The 14154-nt window shown below is 43.9% G+C and overlaps 1 protein-coding gene across 1 annotated transcript in view; it reads right to left on the bottom strand.

Moving 5' to 3' along the window:
* IPO9 (importin 9) overlaps positions 1 to 14154 on the bottom strand; it is a 41310-nt gene that overhangs the window by 8779 nt on the left and 18377 nt on the right. Inside the window, exons 8-18 of the mRNA XM_054648916.2 lie at positions 12336 to 12436; positions 10994 to 11052; positions 10347 to 10498; positions 9227 to 9325; positions 8984 to 9090; positions 7437 to 7576; positions 5633 to 5792; positions 4463 to 4689; positions 4116 to 4264; positions 3129 to 3257; positions 605 to 880 (exon numbers count right to left, since the gene is read on the bottom strand). Of these exons, the coding sequence (XP_054504891.1) occupies positions 605 to 880; positions 3129 to 3257; positions 4116 to 4264; positions 4463 to 4689; positions 5633 to 5792; positions 7437 to 7576; positions 8984 to 9090; positions 9227 to 9325; positions 10347 to 10498; positions 10994 to 11052; positions 12336 to 12436 (1599 nt within the window). The remainder of the gene's footprint in view (positions 1 to 604; positions 881 to 3128; positions 3258 to 4115; positions 4265 to 4462; positions 4690 to 5632; positions 5793 to 7436; positions 7577 to 8983; positions 9091 to 9226; positions 9326 to 10346; positions 10499 to 10993; positions 11053 to 12335; positions 12437 to 14154) is intronic.

Here is a 14154-nt window from a genome sequence, read left to right as displayed (position 1 = left end):
GTCTCAAGTCCCAGGCATCTATCCATGGAATACAGAACAAATCCACTCAAAAACACATGCTGCCTTTGCCATAACGTCCCTACTGAGGCAACTCCTACCCCTCCAAAGAGGGCTTGCAAGTACAAGGGCATGAGGGACTACTGAAGGTACATTACAGCTTATCCAGGAGAACCTTGCTTACCACGTAACCTGACAAAAAAATTTTGGACCTGAGGAAGAGCGTGGAGCTGTGTCACAGGAGGGTCAGGTTGGGTATCAGGAAAAGTTTCTTCTCCCAGAGAGTGGTCAGGCACTGAACAGACACCCCAGGGAATGATCACACCCCCAAGGCTGCCAGAGCTCAAGGAGTGTTAGGACAGAGTGAGATTGTTGAGGTGTCCTATGCAGGGCCAGGAGCTGGACTTAATGATTCTTTTGGGTCCCTTCTAACTCAGGAAGTTCCATTATTCTCTGATCAGAGTAGGCATTTTCCTGACTATTTCAACAGGATACACAGACCCACCAATTGCATGAGCCGTAAATAAACAGGCATGAAATGAAAGAAAATGATGAGTTTCTTCTCCTGGTGCTTCTCCTCACTCTACTGGGTGCCAAACCTGCTCACCTGCATCACACTAAGCGTCTCTGCTTGCTGCATTTTACTCAGGATGGCTCTCAGGATCTGGTCCAGATTCTCTCCCAGCTCACTGCCGGCTTTTGAAATTAAAGTGGAGACCAGTCTGCCCACAAAGGCAGCGGTGAACTCCGAGGTCCGCGGGTCCAGGAGCTGGCTCACCACCTGCATGACGTACCAGAGCCCGTTGTGGCCCTGCTCGTCGTGCCACTGCGCGATCTGCTCCAGCGCCACCGACACGTACGCGCGCAGGCACTCGCCGCCGTTCTAGGGACAAGAATGGGCAGGGTGTCGGGGAAGGTGAAACAGGAAAGCCTTATAAATATGATTGCCTGGCAAAAGATTTTGAGAATATAGAAACTGTAAGTGAGATTGAAATGAAAGCAAGCTTTGAGATCCCTCAGTTACTGAACAACTGGAAAACAATGGTGTGGCCAGCTGAAGGTGATCCCCTTTTGATAGAACAACACCCTCTGCTTGCAGACAGGCCCAAGGGGCAGAGCAGACCCTACAGCTTGGCAGAAGGGGCCCAAAGAGGAGTTTATAGGGTTTAAAATGTAACACAGTATAGTAATGTAATGATTCTGATAGGCTGTATGGAAATGCTATAGGATTTGTATCTTGTACTAGATTGGTTAGTGAGAATCAGAATATTCAACACAGAAGAAGATTTATGGTATTGTAATGGGAACCTCACTCTCTTACCCTTTTACTCTCTTACCTTTTTACTCCCTTACTCTCTTACCCTCTCATCCTCTCTCCCCCTCTCTTCTCTCAGTCCTGCTCCAGCTGTGGCTGGCAGCTCCCAGCAGGGCCCTGCACCCAGGCCCTTTGCAATAACCCCCAAGTTCCAAGCCCTGGCCTCAGAGATCTCTCATCTCCATCCATCCTGACCGTCCTACCCCTGATGCTCCTACATAAGGGAGTGGGCATGTGGCATTCACACACTCTTGGAACATAACTCTCTCTCCCCCAGGATTTTTCCTGGAGAAGTAAAGAGAGAAGAAGAGAAAGCAATTCTTATTTCTACTTGCTGCTCCTGTTGTTTTTGTACCTGTGGAATGTGTTAGGAAGATTGTTTACCTGAAGGGATTTGTCAATTGGATTCTGCTGAGGATTGTTTTGTTTCCTTGGCCAATTGGGTCAAAGCTGTGTCCTGGCTGTCTCAGACAGTCACGGGTTTTTCTTTAGTATTCTTTAGTGTCTTTTGTGTAGTATCTTTTTAGTATCTCTTTAGTATAATTATAATATAGTATTAATATAATACAGTATCATTTTAATAAAGCAATTGTTCAGCCTTTTGAATCATGGAGTCATTCCCAGACATTGGGGTCACCCTGCATTCAATATGGGCAAGAAGGGGAGACATGCCCTTCACCATCCCAGAACCTCCCTGAACCATGATGAAAACAAGGGGAAAACTGGTGACACCTGTGAAAGATTTACAGGTGAGTTCTACAGACTCCAGCTTATTAACACATACACTACTCCTCACTGCCCAATCAGCAGCAATCAAGATAACTAAAAAATACAACAATAAATACAACAACAACCTCAAGTAGCTGCAGTTTTGTGACCATCTTGGTATCTGAAGAAATTCAAAGAGTTTTTAACAAGTGAGAGGTGAAGACAGAGAAGCGTGACATGAACAAAATCCAACTCAGCAGCTAAGCTGCAGTCCTTTTGAATTCTTCTAAGCACAAAGATCCAGCAAAGCAACCAATGTGCAGGTCTACAATTTCTTCCTGCTGGTCTCTCACCTATTTTTACTGATTTGTTGTTTAGGCAAAGACCACATTGCCACGGTCTGTATTCACATGGCAAAGCGTAGCTGCCACTATGGAACTCCTTACATAAGGAATGAAACCACCCTTGTTATTCATATGCCAGTTAGGAGCTGGAATGAAAAGGCTTCCTGCACTTCTAGCCTCTGATGCTTTTTCCTTCTTGCCAAATACTCCAAAGACATCAGGCCATAGCCAAGCCTGCAAGCACAGCTCAGGCAGTGCTGATGCTGGAGATGATTCCCTGCTTTCCCTCCATCCCATACCTGGCTCAATCAAAAAGAAGTTTGCTTTCCCCTTCCCTCATAAATGAGTACAGAAAGCTGCTAGAGTAGGAGGGCTAGGAGGGTTTTTGCTGTCCTGTGCCTGTGATTGCTCCTGAAGAGAGCCCCTGCCATTACCAGGTGTGATAAATGTTATGGGGGCAGAAAAGCATTACAATTTGCTTGGTTGTTTGGTTTTGGCTTTTTTTTTGTGTGTTGTTGGGCTTTGGTTGGTAGGTTTTTTTAACATGGTTCAGTGCACTAAAATAGAAAAAATATCCAGGCTGCTGCCTTTCTCACTGTAATTCTCCACATTCAGGAATAATCAGGAGAAGTCACTGCAGGCCCTGAACAACAGGACTTTCATGGTAAACTGGAGGTGGCAGAGGCTCTGAGGGGCTGCTGATACAGCCCTGCAATCCTCCCCCTCCCCAAGTGTCCCCAGCCTCCCCCTCCCCACAGCAGTACCTGCATAGTAGCATTGTCATCTGTGTTCAGGCTGCACTGTGCCACTGCAGGGAATGCCTGGCAGATGAGGAGCTGGGACAGAGGGGGCTTTGTATTCCTCACAACTGTGGTCAGTATATCAATAGAGGTCTGAAAGGAAAGCACAAACTGTCACAGCAGCAGCCACAGAACTTGAAGTTAGCACTACCCACCCCTGCTGCAAACATCAAAGGTGTGAACTGCAGGGATGTGGCCACTGCTGCAATCACACCCTGAACTCACAGTCTAGAATCATTTTTAAATGCAAGGACCCTGGAGTCACACACCCAAGCATCACTGCTGTGAGCTGCAGAAGTTCCCAAGACAGTGCCCACATCAAGAGCAGTGTCACCACTCAAACAGGGCAAACAGATGCATGCTAATCAGAACAGCCAGAGAACTGCTCTAGCTGACTTGTTCCATTTTGATTATATTGATTTAAATTTATCTTAATTACCCATAAGCAATTATTACAGTCACACCAATTAAGAGATTATATGCATATTGATACGGATGTTTATGGATTTAATTCCATACAACCATTCTACACAGTCAATGCTCCATCTTTTATTAAGGCACCTGTATAATTTATCTCAAATTCATACATATGTGATGCATAAATCAGAAAAAGCCTTAGGAAGAAATGCAAGGAAAAGTTGTGTAGTCTGCTGGGAGAAGAGGCTGTTCCTGCTGAAAGATGGCAATGTCACAGCAAAATGACTGGGGATGATTGAGAGTGTGGAGACTGGAAGAAGGCCAGAGGAGCAGTTTAAAGCAAACTTTTGGAAGCATCTTCCTGCACCTGCAGTTTGCTTCCTCCACAGAGAAACCTTCCCCAGTGACTGAGGCCACTGCTCCAAAGCATGCCCACAGCAGCCTTTCTGCCCTTTGCAGAGCAGCCACCCCAGGTGTTACAGAACAGGAACATCTCCAGCCCAGGCCATGCCCCAGCATGTAAGAAGCACTTACTGCACACAGCCCTGCTGGGATCTTGTCAGCTGGGGCCTGCATGATGCTGACAAGGGTTGGGATCAGCCTCATCTGCATTGGACCCTGGCAGGCTTCTATTTGAGCTAGCTCCTTAAAAATATCCTGGGCAAGAGAAGCAACAACAGGATCTGGAGAGAGAAAGCATCATTTACTAAAACACACACACACATCTCAGTCTTTGCCACCACGATTTTGGCTGGGCAAGGCAGCAAGTTTCCCCTCTACCACAGGAATCAGTGTTCATTCAATGACCACTGATTAAGTTTTCAGCTGCAGGATTGAACAGCAAAACCAAGTGTGCTTTGGGATGTAGGTGGAATGCATACCGTTACTGTACTTGAGGAATATTGCAATGGTGAAGGGGCAGATCTTGTTCTCCATGCTGGCTGTGAAAGCTGCATCCACCGTGCACACGATGCACAGTGTCTCCATCACCAGGTTCAGCACCTCGGAGCTGAACTGAGTTGCCAAGTGGATCAGGCCATCCAGAATGCTGGGAAGGAAAGGCTGCAACACGTGGGTGCTCTCAGAGATCTTCAGCTGGTCACAGTAGCTAGACAAGAAATTTGTGATACAAAAATACATTCCTAATTTATTGAAGTAACTTAAATATATTCCATTCTGGATAATACATAAGGGGTTCTTCCATCCTGTCCATTCTTATTCCTTAAGTTCACTCCTCTAGGACTTCTCTCCTTCAGTGACTACTGCTTGACCTCCCAGCAGCTCAGCAGGAAGGAGGAAAGCTCTCACCAGAAATCTTCCCTCCACATTGCACACAAAGCAGAGCTGAGCTGAGTGATGTTAGAAGCTTCTACTGCCCCTCAGTGACAGATCTCTCCTAAGAACTGCCCATTGATGGAGAAAAGGAAAAAAGGCCAGGACAGACACTGCTTACAAAGTGTTTTGTTACAATGTTCTACAAGTGAGCTGGGGTGTGATAAAGCAATTTCAGGAATAACTAAGTCATAAATCTCTGACTTTATTTATTCATTAACATTTCAGTGCAAATAAGACAAGGTGCTCTGTTTTGAAGTGGTGAACAGTTAGGTTTTAGCAGATTTTTTTGTGACTATTTTTTTGATTTTACACTAATGTTCATCAAGTAGAGCAGACCTTCCTTCTGACAAAAATGGGTAAGAAAATCAAACCCCAAACACTCCTTATTGCTGTGATTGGCTCCATAGGCCTGGATGATGTCAGTCACCTTTATGGCCAAACAGAATAATCTGGGTTTCATCCCTGTGCTTTCCAACACTACCTAGTGCTGCTCCTCCCTGTGACCATATCCATCACAACACTTTACTGTAGCCAACCTTGAATCTTAATTCCACATTCTTTATTAGAGTTATTCTATTTTGAACCTGTTTGCATACACTTTTTAAGCTGACATCTATTTCATTCAAAGCAAAACCTCCCACAGCCCAGACAGAAATGCCACTTTAAGAAACCAGTTTATCAGTGTGATTTACATCCCTGTCCCAGGGTTTGCTTACCCCCAGATGGCTCTGACTGCAGAGATCCTGACAGAGGGGGGCTGGGTTTCATGCAGTCCACTGACAGTGGCTTGCAGGAACTGCTGGATGAGCTCTGGTGACATGGCCACGGTGAAACGGCTGGCGGCCCACAGGGCCCGGCCCAGGAGGAAAGGAGACACTGCAGCAAAACAAAATACCTCTGTTGTTTCAGAATAAACTTTGTGAGTTTAAAATCACAGCTGCTTCCATCCATTATTTAAAATCTTGTCATCCCAATAGGAAAACACTGAAATGTGACACACAATACAAGTGTGCAGGCATGCAAAGAATTTTTGTTCATGGGCAGAATCTGGTTTATTTTCTTAGTTATTTCAAAGAGTAATTCCTCATTTATTAAAAAACCTCCTCCCTTCAACTATTTACACTTGAATTTGTTCATCACTGAATAAAAGCAAAGGAAGAGAACAGAGGCTTTGCCACCAATTCCCATTTATTCAGGTCAATATTCTGTCCCCAGCTGAAGAAAGCAGCATCTTGGGGAGAAGCATTGCAATAACAGAGCTCATACCCAGGGACCTTTCACAGATTACATTACCAGTCTGCAGCCATCACCCTGCAGTTACAGAATGGAATTCTGTGGTTCACCAGCACCACAGAAGCAGTGGACATTCATCATCCACTCACCTGCTTGCACTCACTAAGGTATGATATATCTTTATCACACTTATTCCTGCTGCCTTTTCAGACTATAATCTCCTTACCTATCTAGGCTGGCCTCAAAGTGATGATGCTCTCTGTTCCTCAGCATCTTTACTGCCATTATTTATGCTCCTGCAAGTACTAATTTTAAGATGAGGACATAAAACACTCTGTGCAAGATGTACAGCAAGAGAAGAGCTTTGTTTTTTAAGTCAGTATCATAAAACACAACATTTCTTTGTCTGTACCATTACTGACCATTAAATGGATATCCTTGGAGAGCCATCAACACACTGACTGTGGGAGCCCTTCTAGAGCACAGCAGCTCATTTACAACCCAGTGCCACACATGTAAATGAATGTAAATATATGTAAATTGCTGAGGTTGGTTTCTTACATGCATTGCACACTTTGCACACTAGTTCTTCACCCAACATTAACACAAAGAAAAGAAAAGATCCTTCTTTGTAAGGGGCTAAATAAGTGTTTCTTTGATGAAAAAGGAACCCAGGAATCAGTTTTTTCTACCCTGACAAATCAATGTGGACTCATCAATGCTGCTCACATTAATGCCTTAAACTTCTAAAATTTTAATTTGCAAGGACTTTTGAGGTCTGACTTTCAACAATTCCTCTGATTTTCTTGCACATTGATGTAAGATAACACAGAGAGCAAAATCCTGCTGAGTTCTCAATAACAGAATACCATTTAGCCAGGAGCATTATTTGAATTCATGTGCTACAACTAGTGTCAGCCTCAGCACAAAACAAATGGGATGACATGGTGCAGCAGGAATTCTGAAGGCGGTTAAACAGTGCTGGTGCCTTTCCCAGGAACAGACACAAGACATCAGAACAGCTATTTCCACCCAGCTCCTCCAGCCCTACAGGCTCATGCATCCAGCCAACAATGAGATCCAGCTGAAAGCACAGTCCCACATATAAAGGACTTAGAGTAGAACTGGGAGCACGTGGGAACTCACAAGATTTCTTTTTTTCACGTGAGCAAGGTGCACAAGTGCATTTCCCAATCCCTCATGCACACATCAACCTGACTGATCCATCAGAGACTCTCAGTGAGAGGCACCCAGCAGCTACTCCCAGGGATGCAGGGTCCCACATACCTGAAAGGTTGAGGTCTGCCAGGACCACATTTGTCAGGAAGCCATGCATATCAAAGTGTATTCTCCCATTCTTCACACTGTCTGTAATTATAGACTTGACTGAGCCCAGGGCCAGCATACAGGCTTCATGTATTTTCCACCTGCAAAATAGTTCAGATGCCTTAAGACTTTTCCTCTGTCATCACTCAAGAAATAAATACATATTCTGAAGTGAAGTCACAAGTAATTTTGTGGTCTAAGCTATGACAACTATTTCCTTGATTCCGAAAGAGAATTTAAAAAAGCCCTTAAAGAGATTAACATTCACAAACTGGAAGATGGGGGCTTGGAAACTCCCTCAGGATGGGCAGCATTCTCAGTCACTTCCTAAAATATTGGTGGAATAGTTGTTACTTGTACCAATTTTGTTCTCATAATAAAAAAGAACCTCTTTCATGAAAGCTTGTGTTGCAGCCATGCCTTCATAATTTATGTGCAGAAGCACTGGGATACCCAGTACATTAAAGGTTTAAGAACATCTAAGTTTGCATTAACATTTTGTTAATTATGATGATATAGAACTCTGTGCAAATACACTTCTCCTTGGTTTTATTTGTGAAGCCAAGAACCTACTTTACAACTTCTCACAACTGAGGCAGATGGGAACCTAATGTCTGATTTTGCAGCCATTCCATTGCTGCTCATTATCAGAGGGGCTCCTCTGACACTAATATTCAAAATAAACACAAACACTGAACCAATGCCCTGTAAAACCAGGAGAGAATCACTGTGGAACAGCAGCCAGGTACTCCTGCAGTGGAGTTTTCTTCTTCTATCCCCAAATAGCATTAAAAACTGCAACTCTGAAGTTCTAAAATTGAACACATACATCTGCATACAGCACTACTCGACATCAAGTAAAAAAAAAAAAAAATTAACATATATATATTTTAATATATATATTCCTGAAAATTATATATATATTTACACATATATATTAAATATATGTTTTATATACTTTTAACATATTACATATTATTTTATATATTTTTAACATATATATGTTAAAAATATATTATATATCTATATATCTATATATATACATATCTATCTCTCTGAAAATTTTATCCCAATTAACTGAGCTTGAAGTATTGCAAATTTCTCTTCTGATTTTCTATAAGTAATTATCATTTCCCATGAGATGTTTTAAGGAACATCAAGCTCTGAAGGGAGGGAGCCTTGGCACAGATGACTTGTGCTAGGAACTGCCCAAAGTACTCCCCATGAAGATTTCACCATCTGGCTCAAGAACTGCTATACTTTATTTTTTCTTCTAATCAGAGCTTTCCAGCTCCATCCTTGCCCCTCAGTCGCATTTTCACAATTGGAATGTGATTAAATCATGGTGCACCCAGTGCTGCAGATGAGCTGGGAACCCATCCCAGCGCCATCCCCTCCCCGCCCCAGCGCTGTCCCTTCCCCTCCCCACCCCGGTGCCATCCCCTCCCCGCCCCAGGGCCGTCCCCTCCCCGCCCCAGGGCCGTCCCCTCCCCGCCCCAGGGCCTCACCAGTGCTCAGCACCGCTGTTTTTAGCCTGCTCAGCTTCCTGTAAATGCCTCGTAGCTGCTGCAGCCAGAGCAGTTGCACTCTCATTCTGGAAATCAGCAGCCACAGCCTGTGCACAAGGAAACGGTAACACTCATTTGTATGGACTGTTAGAAGTTGGCCTTTTCTCTAAATGCCCCTCCTGAGGGCAGGTTTGATATTTGTTATTACTACTGCAGTATCTAAATGTGGAATATCTTTCATACCAGCAGGAGATCCTGAGCAGCAATTCTCACTGTGTAGGAAAATGTATCATCATCTTCATCCTCCACAAACTGCTGTGGATTGGCAGTCCAAACCTTAATCTAGAGGAGACAAAAAGGACAAGACAGCTGAGAATTCAGGACACCATCCATGAAAGGCAGCTTTTCTGTTCCCTGCAACCTGTTCTGGAAAACTACTTTCAGAATTTTTCTCTGCCATAAGAAGTCTTCATCCTCAACTGATTTTTCTTCTATTCCATTGGAGAAACCTTTGAAAAGAAGAAACTTTCTTTGTTCTGAGCTCATCTTGCTCTTCTGCCCCTCGTTTGAGATCAGAGTTTGACAGAACCAATGACTGACCAGGAATCAATGCTACCAGCTTTATTTTTAGATGAGGAATGGGAGAAGCAGATAAATCTTTTAACAGAGTGCTTGTTTTTATGCATGTCTACCTAAACTAAAAGATGATGGTTGTGACACTTGAGAGGCCAGGAGCTATGCAGAATTTCAGTACAAATTATTTCACTCGACTAGCACAATATTTTGGCTCTCACAGAAAGCTGTTTATTCCTTTCAGCATGAAAATCCTCATTTCCACAGCACATGGAAGAATGAAGGAAGAAAGCCTGAAAGAGCTGAGGTTGCTCAGCCTGGAGAAGATTCCTGGAGGACCTTGTAATTGCCTTAAAAATAAAGCCCTTTTACCAGAGCCCCAGGATAAGGGCAAGATGGCAGGTTTAGATTACAGTAGAAATTCCTTACTAAGGGGGTGCTGAGACACTGGGTATGTTGCCCAGAGAAGTTGTGAATGCCCCATCACTGAAAGTGTCCAAGGCCAGGCTGGATGGGGCTTGGAGCAACCTGGGATAGTGGAAGGTGTCCCTGCCCAGGGCAGGGGGTGGAACAGGATGGGCTTTAAAGTCTCTTCTGACCCAAACCCTTCTGTGATCTGTGATTTACTGTCCACCTTGTACCATTCTGGAACCTCTAAGTGCTGCTACAGCAAAGTGATGGAACAGCCTCTTGGATTACAGCAGCTCCACACACTGAAACACTTCCCAGGCCATTTGCTGGTTTAAATCTCTCATTTCCTTTGTTTCCTACAGAACACAAACATGCTCACCTGCTCCTCTGTGATCTGCATGTAAAGCAGGATGTAATAGATCAGGTCTGGCAGAGCCTTCTTCACTGTGCTCTTAAATTTGTTGTTTTCCAACAAGGCGTGAACAAATTCAAATATGCTGAACACCAGATTTTCAAAGCCCAGGACTTCACCTGAACAAAGTGGAAAAAACAAAAAAGAACATGACAGAATATGCCAACATACAAAAAGGTACAAATGGATGTGAAAATAACAAACTGTTAGCTTCTCTGAGCAGATATTTATTCATTCTCCTGGACTAGCAAGTGCAGCAGCAGCCCCAGGAGGATTTCGGACCTCATCACTTTCTGCTCTCTTCCCACCACACACTCCTCATTAAAATTTATCAAGCTCAACCTAAAACCTATTTGATTTTCTTTTGTTCCACTACTTTTACTCAAAATTGTTGCTAATCTCATTCCTTGAGCCATTAGAAAACTTAAATTGTGTGCCTTCATTGAACACAATCACAAGTAATTTGCAAAGAAGTGATGGACACCATTCTAACATGGTAAATGCACCTTTAGCACAATCTCCCATGGTGTGTCAGTCATTGTTTTGACAGCAATATTCAGGTAACTCCATTCCTCTTTAAACAGCAGAAGTGAAGTGCAAGTTCTAGTTCTTACCATCAGAATCCACAGGATCCTCCACCTCTTCTGTGTAATTTACTTCTGTTCTCACATAAGTGGATGGAGTTAAGGAAATGCTTTTTTCTAAAGAACATCATCTATTTTGGAATTAGTCTGTTCCTGTCTTAAAATTGCTGATAACTTGGGAAGGTTTTGTTCTTTAAAAAGCCTTTGATTTTGTGTAGAATCCTGTGCTTCAGGACACACAGACAACAACCCCAGGAGCTCTTGGACTTGTGCTTTGCCAAAGTTCAAAGACCGCTTTCCACAGACCACTCACACACCATTTCAGCACATCTTTCATATTATTTGAATAATTTAGATCAAACTCACCAAGGTAACCTAAAACTTAATTTATGTTAACTTTGCAAGAACAGAACCCCCTGGACTCATTCTTTCCAGGAGATGTGAGCCAATTCAACACCTCACTGCTGCCCAAGGGTGAAGAACCACTCCAAGCTCCCATATCCTACCTTAGGTTGGGTCTGCAACCTACCAAGCTTCTCCATAAGCACCAGCCCTGGAAAATGACAGAAAACTAACCTGGGGGTAAAAAGGAAGGAGTTTTCTTTGCAGATGGTGAACTGAAGATCCAACAAGTACCAGAGCAAACACAAGGAAAGGAAGAACAAGACTCTCCCCTTTTGCAAAAAAAACCCCAACATTTTGTTTGCCCACACCAACAGGACTGTAGTAGGAGTCAGGGCAGGAGAGGGAGAAACACACCATCCAAAATCCTACAAACAGCTCCTTGTATTTTCATATATTAACAGAACAGTTTGGGTTGGAAGGGATCCTAAAGGCCATGTAGTTCCAATCCCCCTGCCTATGGCAGGGACACCTTCCACTGTATCTAAACAGGGGTATGAAAAAACAATATGGAGAGATTTGAGTTGTCAATTTTCAAGTACTGGGGCAATGCACCCACAGACCACTCTGACACAGCTGGGTGTGCAGTGAGCACTGACTGAAAATTCAAATGGCAAATCAGCTTCTGCAGCAAGTGCAATCAGCCATTAGCTCTGCTGCAGCAAGGGGCACAGCTGGTTCTCCTTCTCCTAAAGTCTTTACACTGTCACCAGCACCTTTTTAAGAAGACAATTTTTACCAAAAAGTACCAGAAACAATGCAGAGCTCGTGGCAGTTCTACAGGGCACATGCATCAACCAGCATACATTTTAAGCAAAAAGAAACTTAATGGAGCCTTTAGAAGTAACAGAAAGATCCTGTTTTGTCTGGCAGGGCAGAGCACTCCATGAATTGTGGTTCTCCAGCAGTCAGGTCATTACTGAGTTTGTCTCATTTGGTTCCAGGTAAACACATTCACTACCAAGGATATAAAGCAGCACTTTCTGTAAGGGTGTTCCAGACGATGGGCAGGATCTGCTGCATTGATGAAATCATGTGCTTTGGGTAGTTTTTCACAAGTGCTGTCACAGCCTGGAACCAAAAAGAATATCAGTCAAAAGTGAAACTGGGAAAGCCATCACCACACTCCAATCACGGGCTGCTGTTTCATTAACAACTGAGATCATCCAAAGGCTTCCTGTCACCGAGTTCACCTCTCACTCCTGACCACACAATCCCTTCTCTTGCTCAAACACTCACCACACACTCCTCTTGGTGTTTCCTCTCTGGCAGGGAAGCAAAGGGATAACACAAGATGTGGCACTCTGGAGTGAAGACAATGCCATGAATGAATAATGCAGTGGTAAGACAATGACTCAAATCCAAAGCACATCACTGTGCAGCACTGTCTGGATACAATTATCCTGGAAGTGTCTTGTCCCAGAAAAAGAACTCTAATGTAATGTAGAACCAGACTACTGCCCATTTTCCACACCTCTACTCATGCAAGCAACACATTCATTGCACATCCAGGGAGTAGCTGGAGAAGCAAACCCCCACCCAGATCAATTCCCTTCCCATTCTGGCTGTGCCAGCCCAGCACAGGGGCTGCTCTGGGAGCAGCTTAGCAGCTCCACAGGGGATTGTGCCTGGACTTTGATGAAGCTGATCATCCTGACTTAGGGGAGCCCTTCCACTGACGCTTGCCAAAAGCCTTTAGGACCTTCCAGGAGTAGGAGAGCTCTCACTCCCCCCTCTCCTCCCCAGGGGTACAGCTCCAGCTGTGTTACACTTGCTACAGAACAGCTCCTCACAAACTGCCTGAGAGGTGGCTGCTCCCAGACACACAGGTATCAGTTTGTTTGTGCTTACCCAATACAAACCACTCTGTGCAGTTTGTTTGTTTGCAGCACTGGGTACATTAATAGAAACCAAAAAATAGTAATTCACCTTCTAGAAAAACAAGAGCAATCTAATATCAGTATTGGAGATGAGCAGGCATCAGAAATAACCCAGTTATGTGGGTTTGGGAATGAGTCTGGCAGGTGCTGGAAGGAAGCATTACAGAAAAACAATGCTGAAATCTCTGGGGAAAAAAATTATGCAGGTTCTGGCAAAGGATGTGAATCTGATCTTCAGGACTGCTGCAAACACCCTGCCTAGGGCCACAGGAGCATCCAAACAGACTTGTTCCATATGCCACTCCATATGAACCCTAGGTAAATGTTTCCAAGCTCTACAGGAAGAGCTGCTTGGAGTGCTAAGGGAGCTCCTCCATGGCTCTGCAGTTGTAACAATAGAAAGCTGCATTTGCAAGGTCACCACAGTCCTGCACAGCAAGTCATTAAAAAACAGAGCACTCTCCTGTCAGATGTTGTATTTCAACCCCTGGCCCCTCATTCTGCCAATTCCCACTGCTTGTCTGAACTCAAAGAACTGCTTCACAGATCCTCTGCCAATCCCCATGTATTGCTCCACCACCTATTAATCCTTCAAGAAAGCCCTTATCCTTCTCTCTTCAGAGCACTGCTCCTTCAAGTCACTCTATCAAAGCCTTTTATTGCTTCTCTTCCTTGTCTGCATCTTTAAACAGAGAAGAAATCCCTAAATTTCTGGATAAAAAGCTTAAAATACACACTAGAGAGCATGCTAAAGCTGACTGTCAGTCAAAGTTCAGAAGCAACAGGTGAAGTACCTTGTTCATAAAATTGGGAAGTTTATCCCAAGACACGGATCCCACCTCATCTTCCATCCAAGAACAAAGGGGTTATGATTAATTACTTTTTCTACCTAGTTATTTGTTCCAGTGT

The sequence above is a fragment of the Agelaius phoeniceus genome, chromosome 25, assembly GCF_051311805.1.
Source record: "Agelaius phoeniceus isolate bAgePho1 chromosome 25, bAgePho1.hap1, whole genome shotgun sequence".
Classification (NCBI taxonomy): Eukaryota; Metazoa; Chordata; class Aves; order Passeriformes; family Icteridae; genus Agelaius; species Agelaius phoeniceus.
Note: the sequence above shows the minus strand (reverse complement) of the source record. Positions and strands in the feature narration are given on the sequence as shown.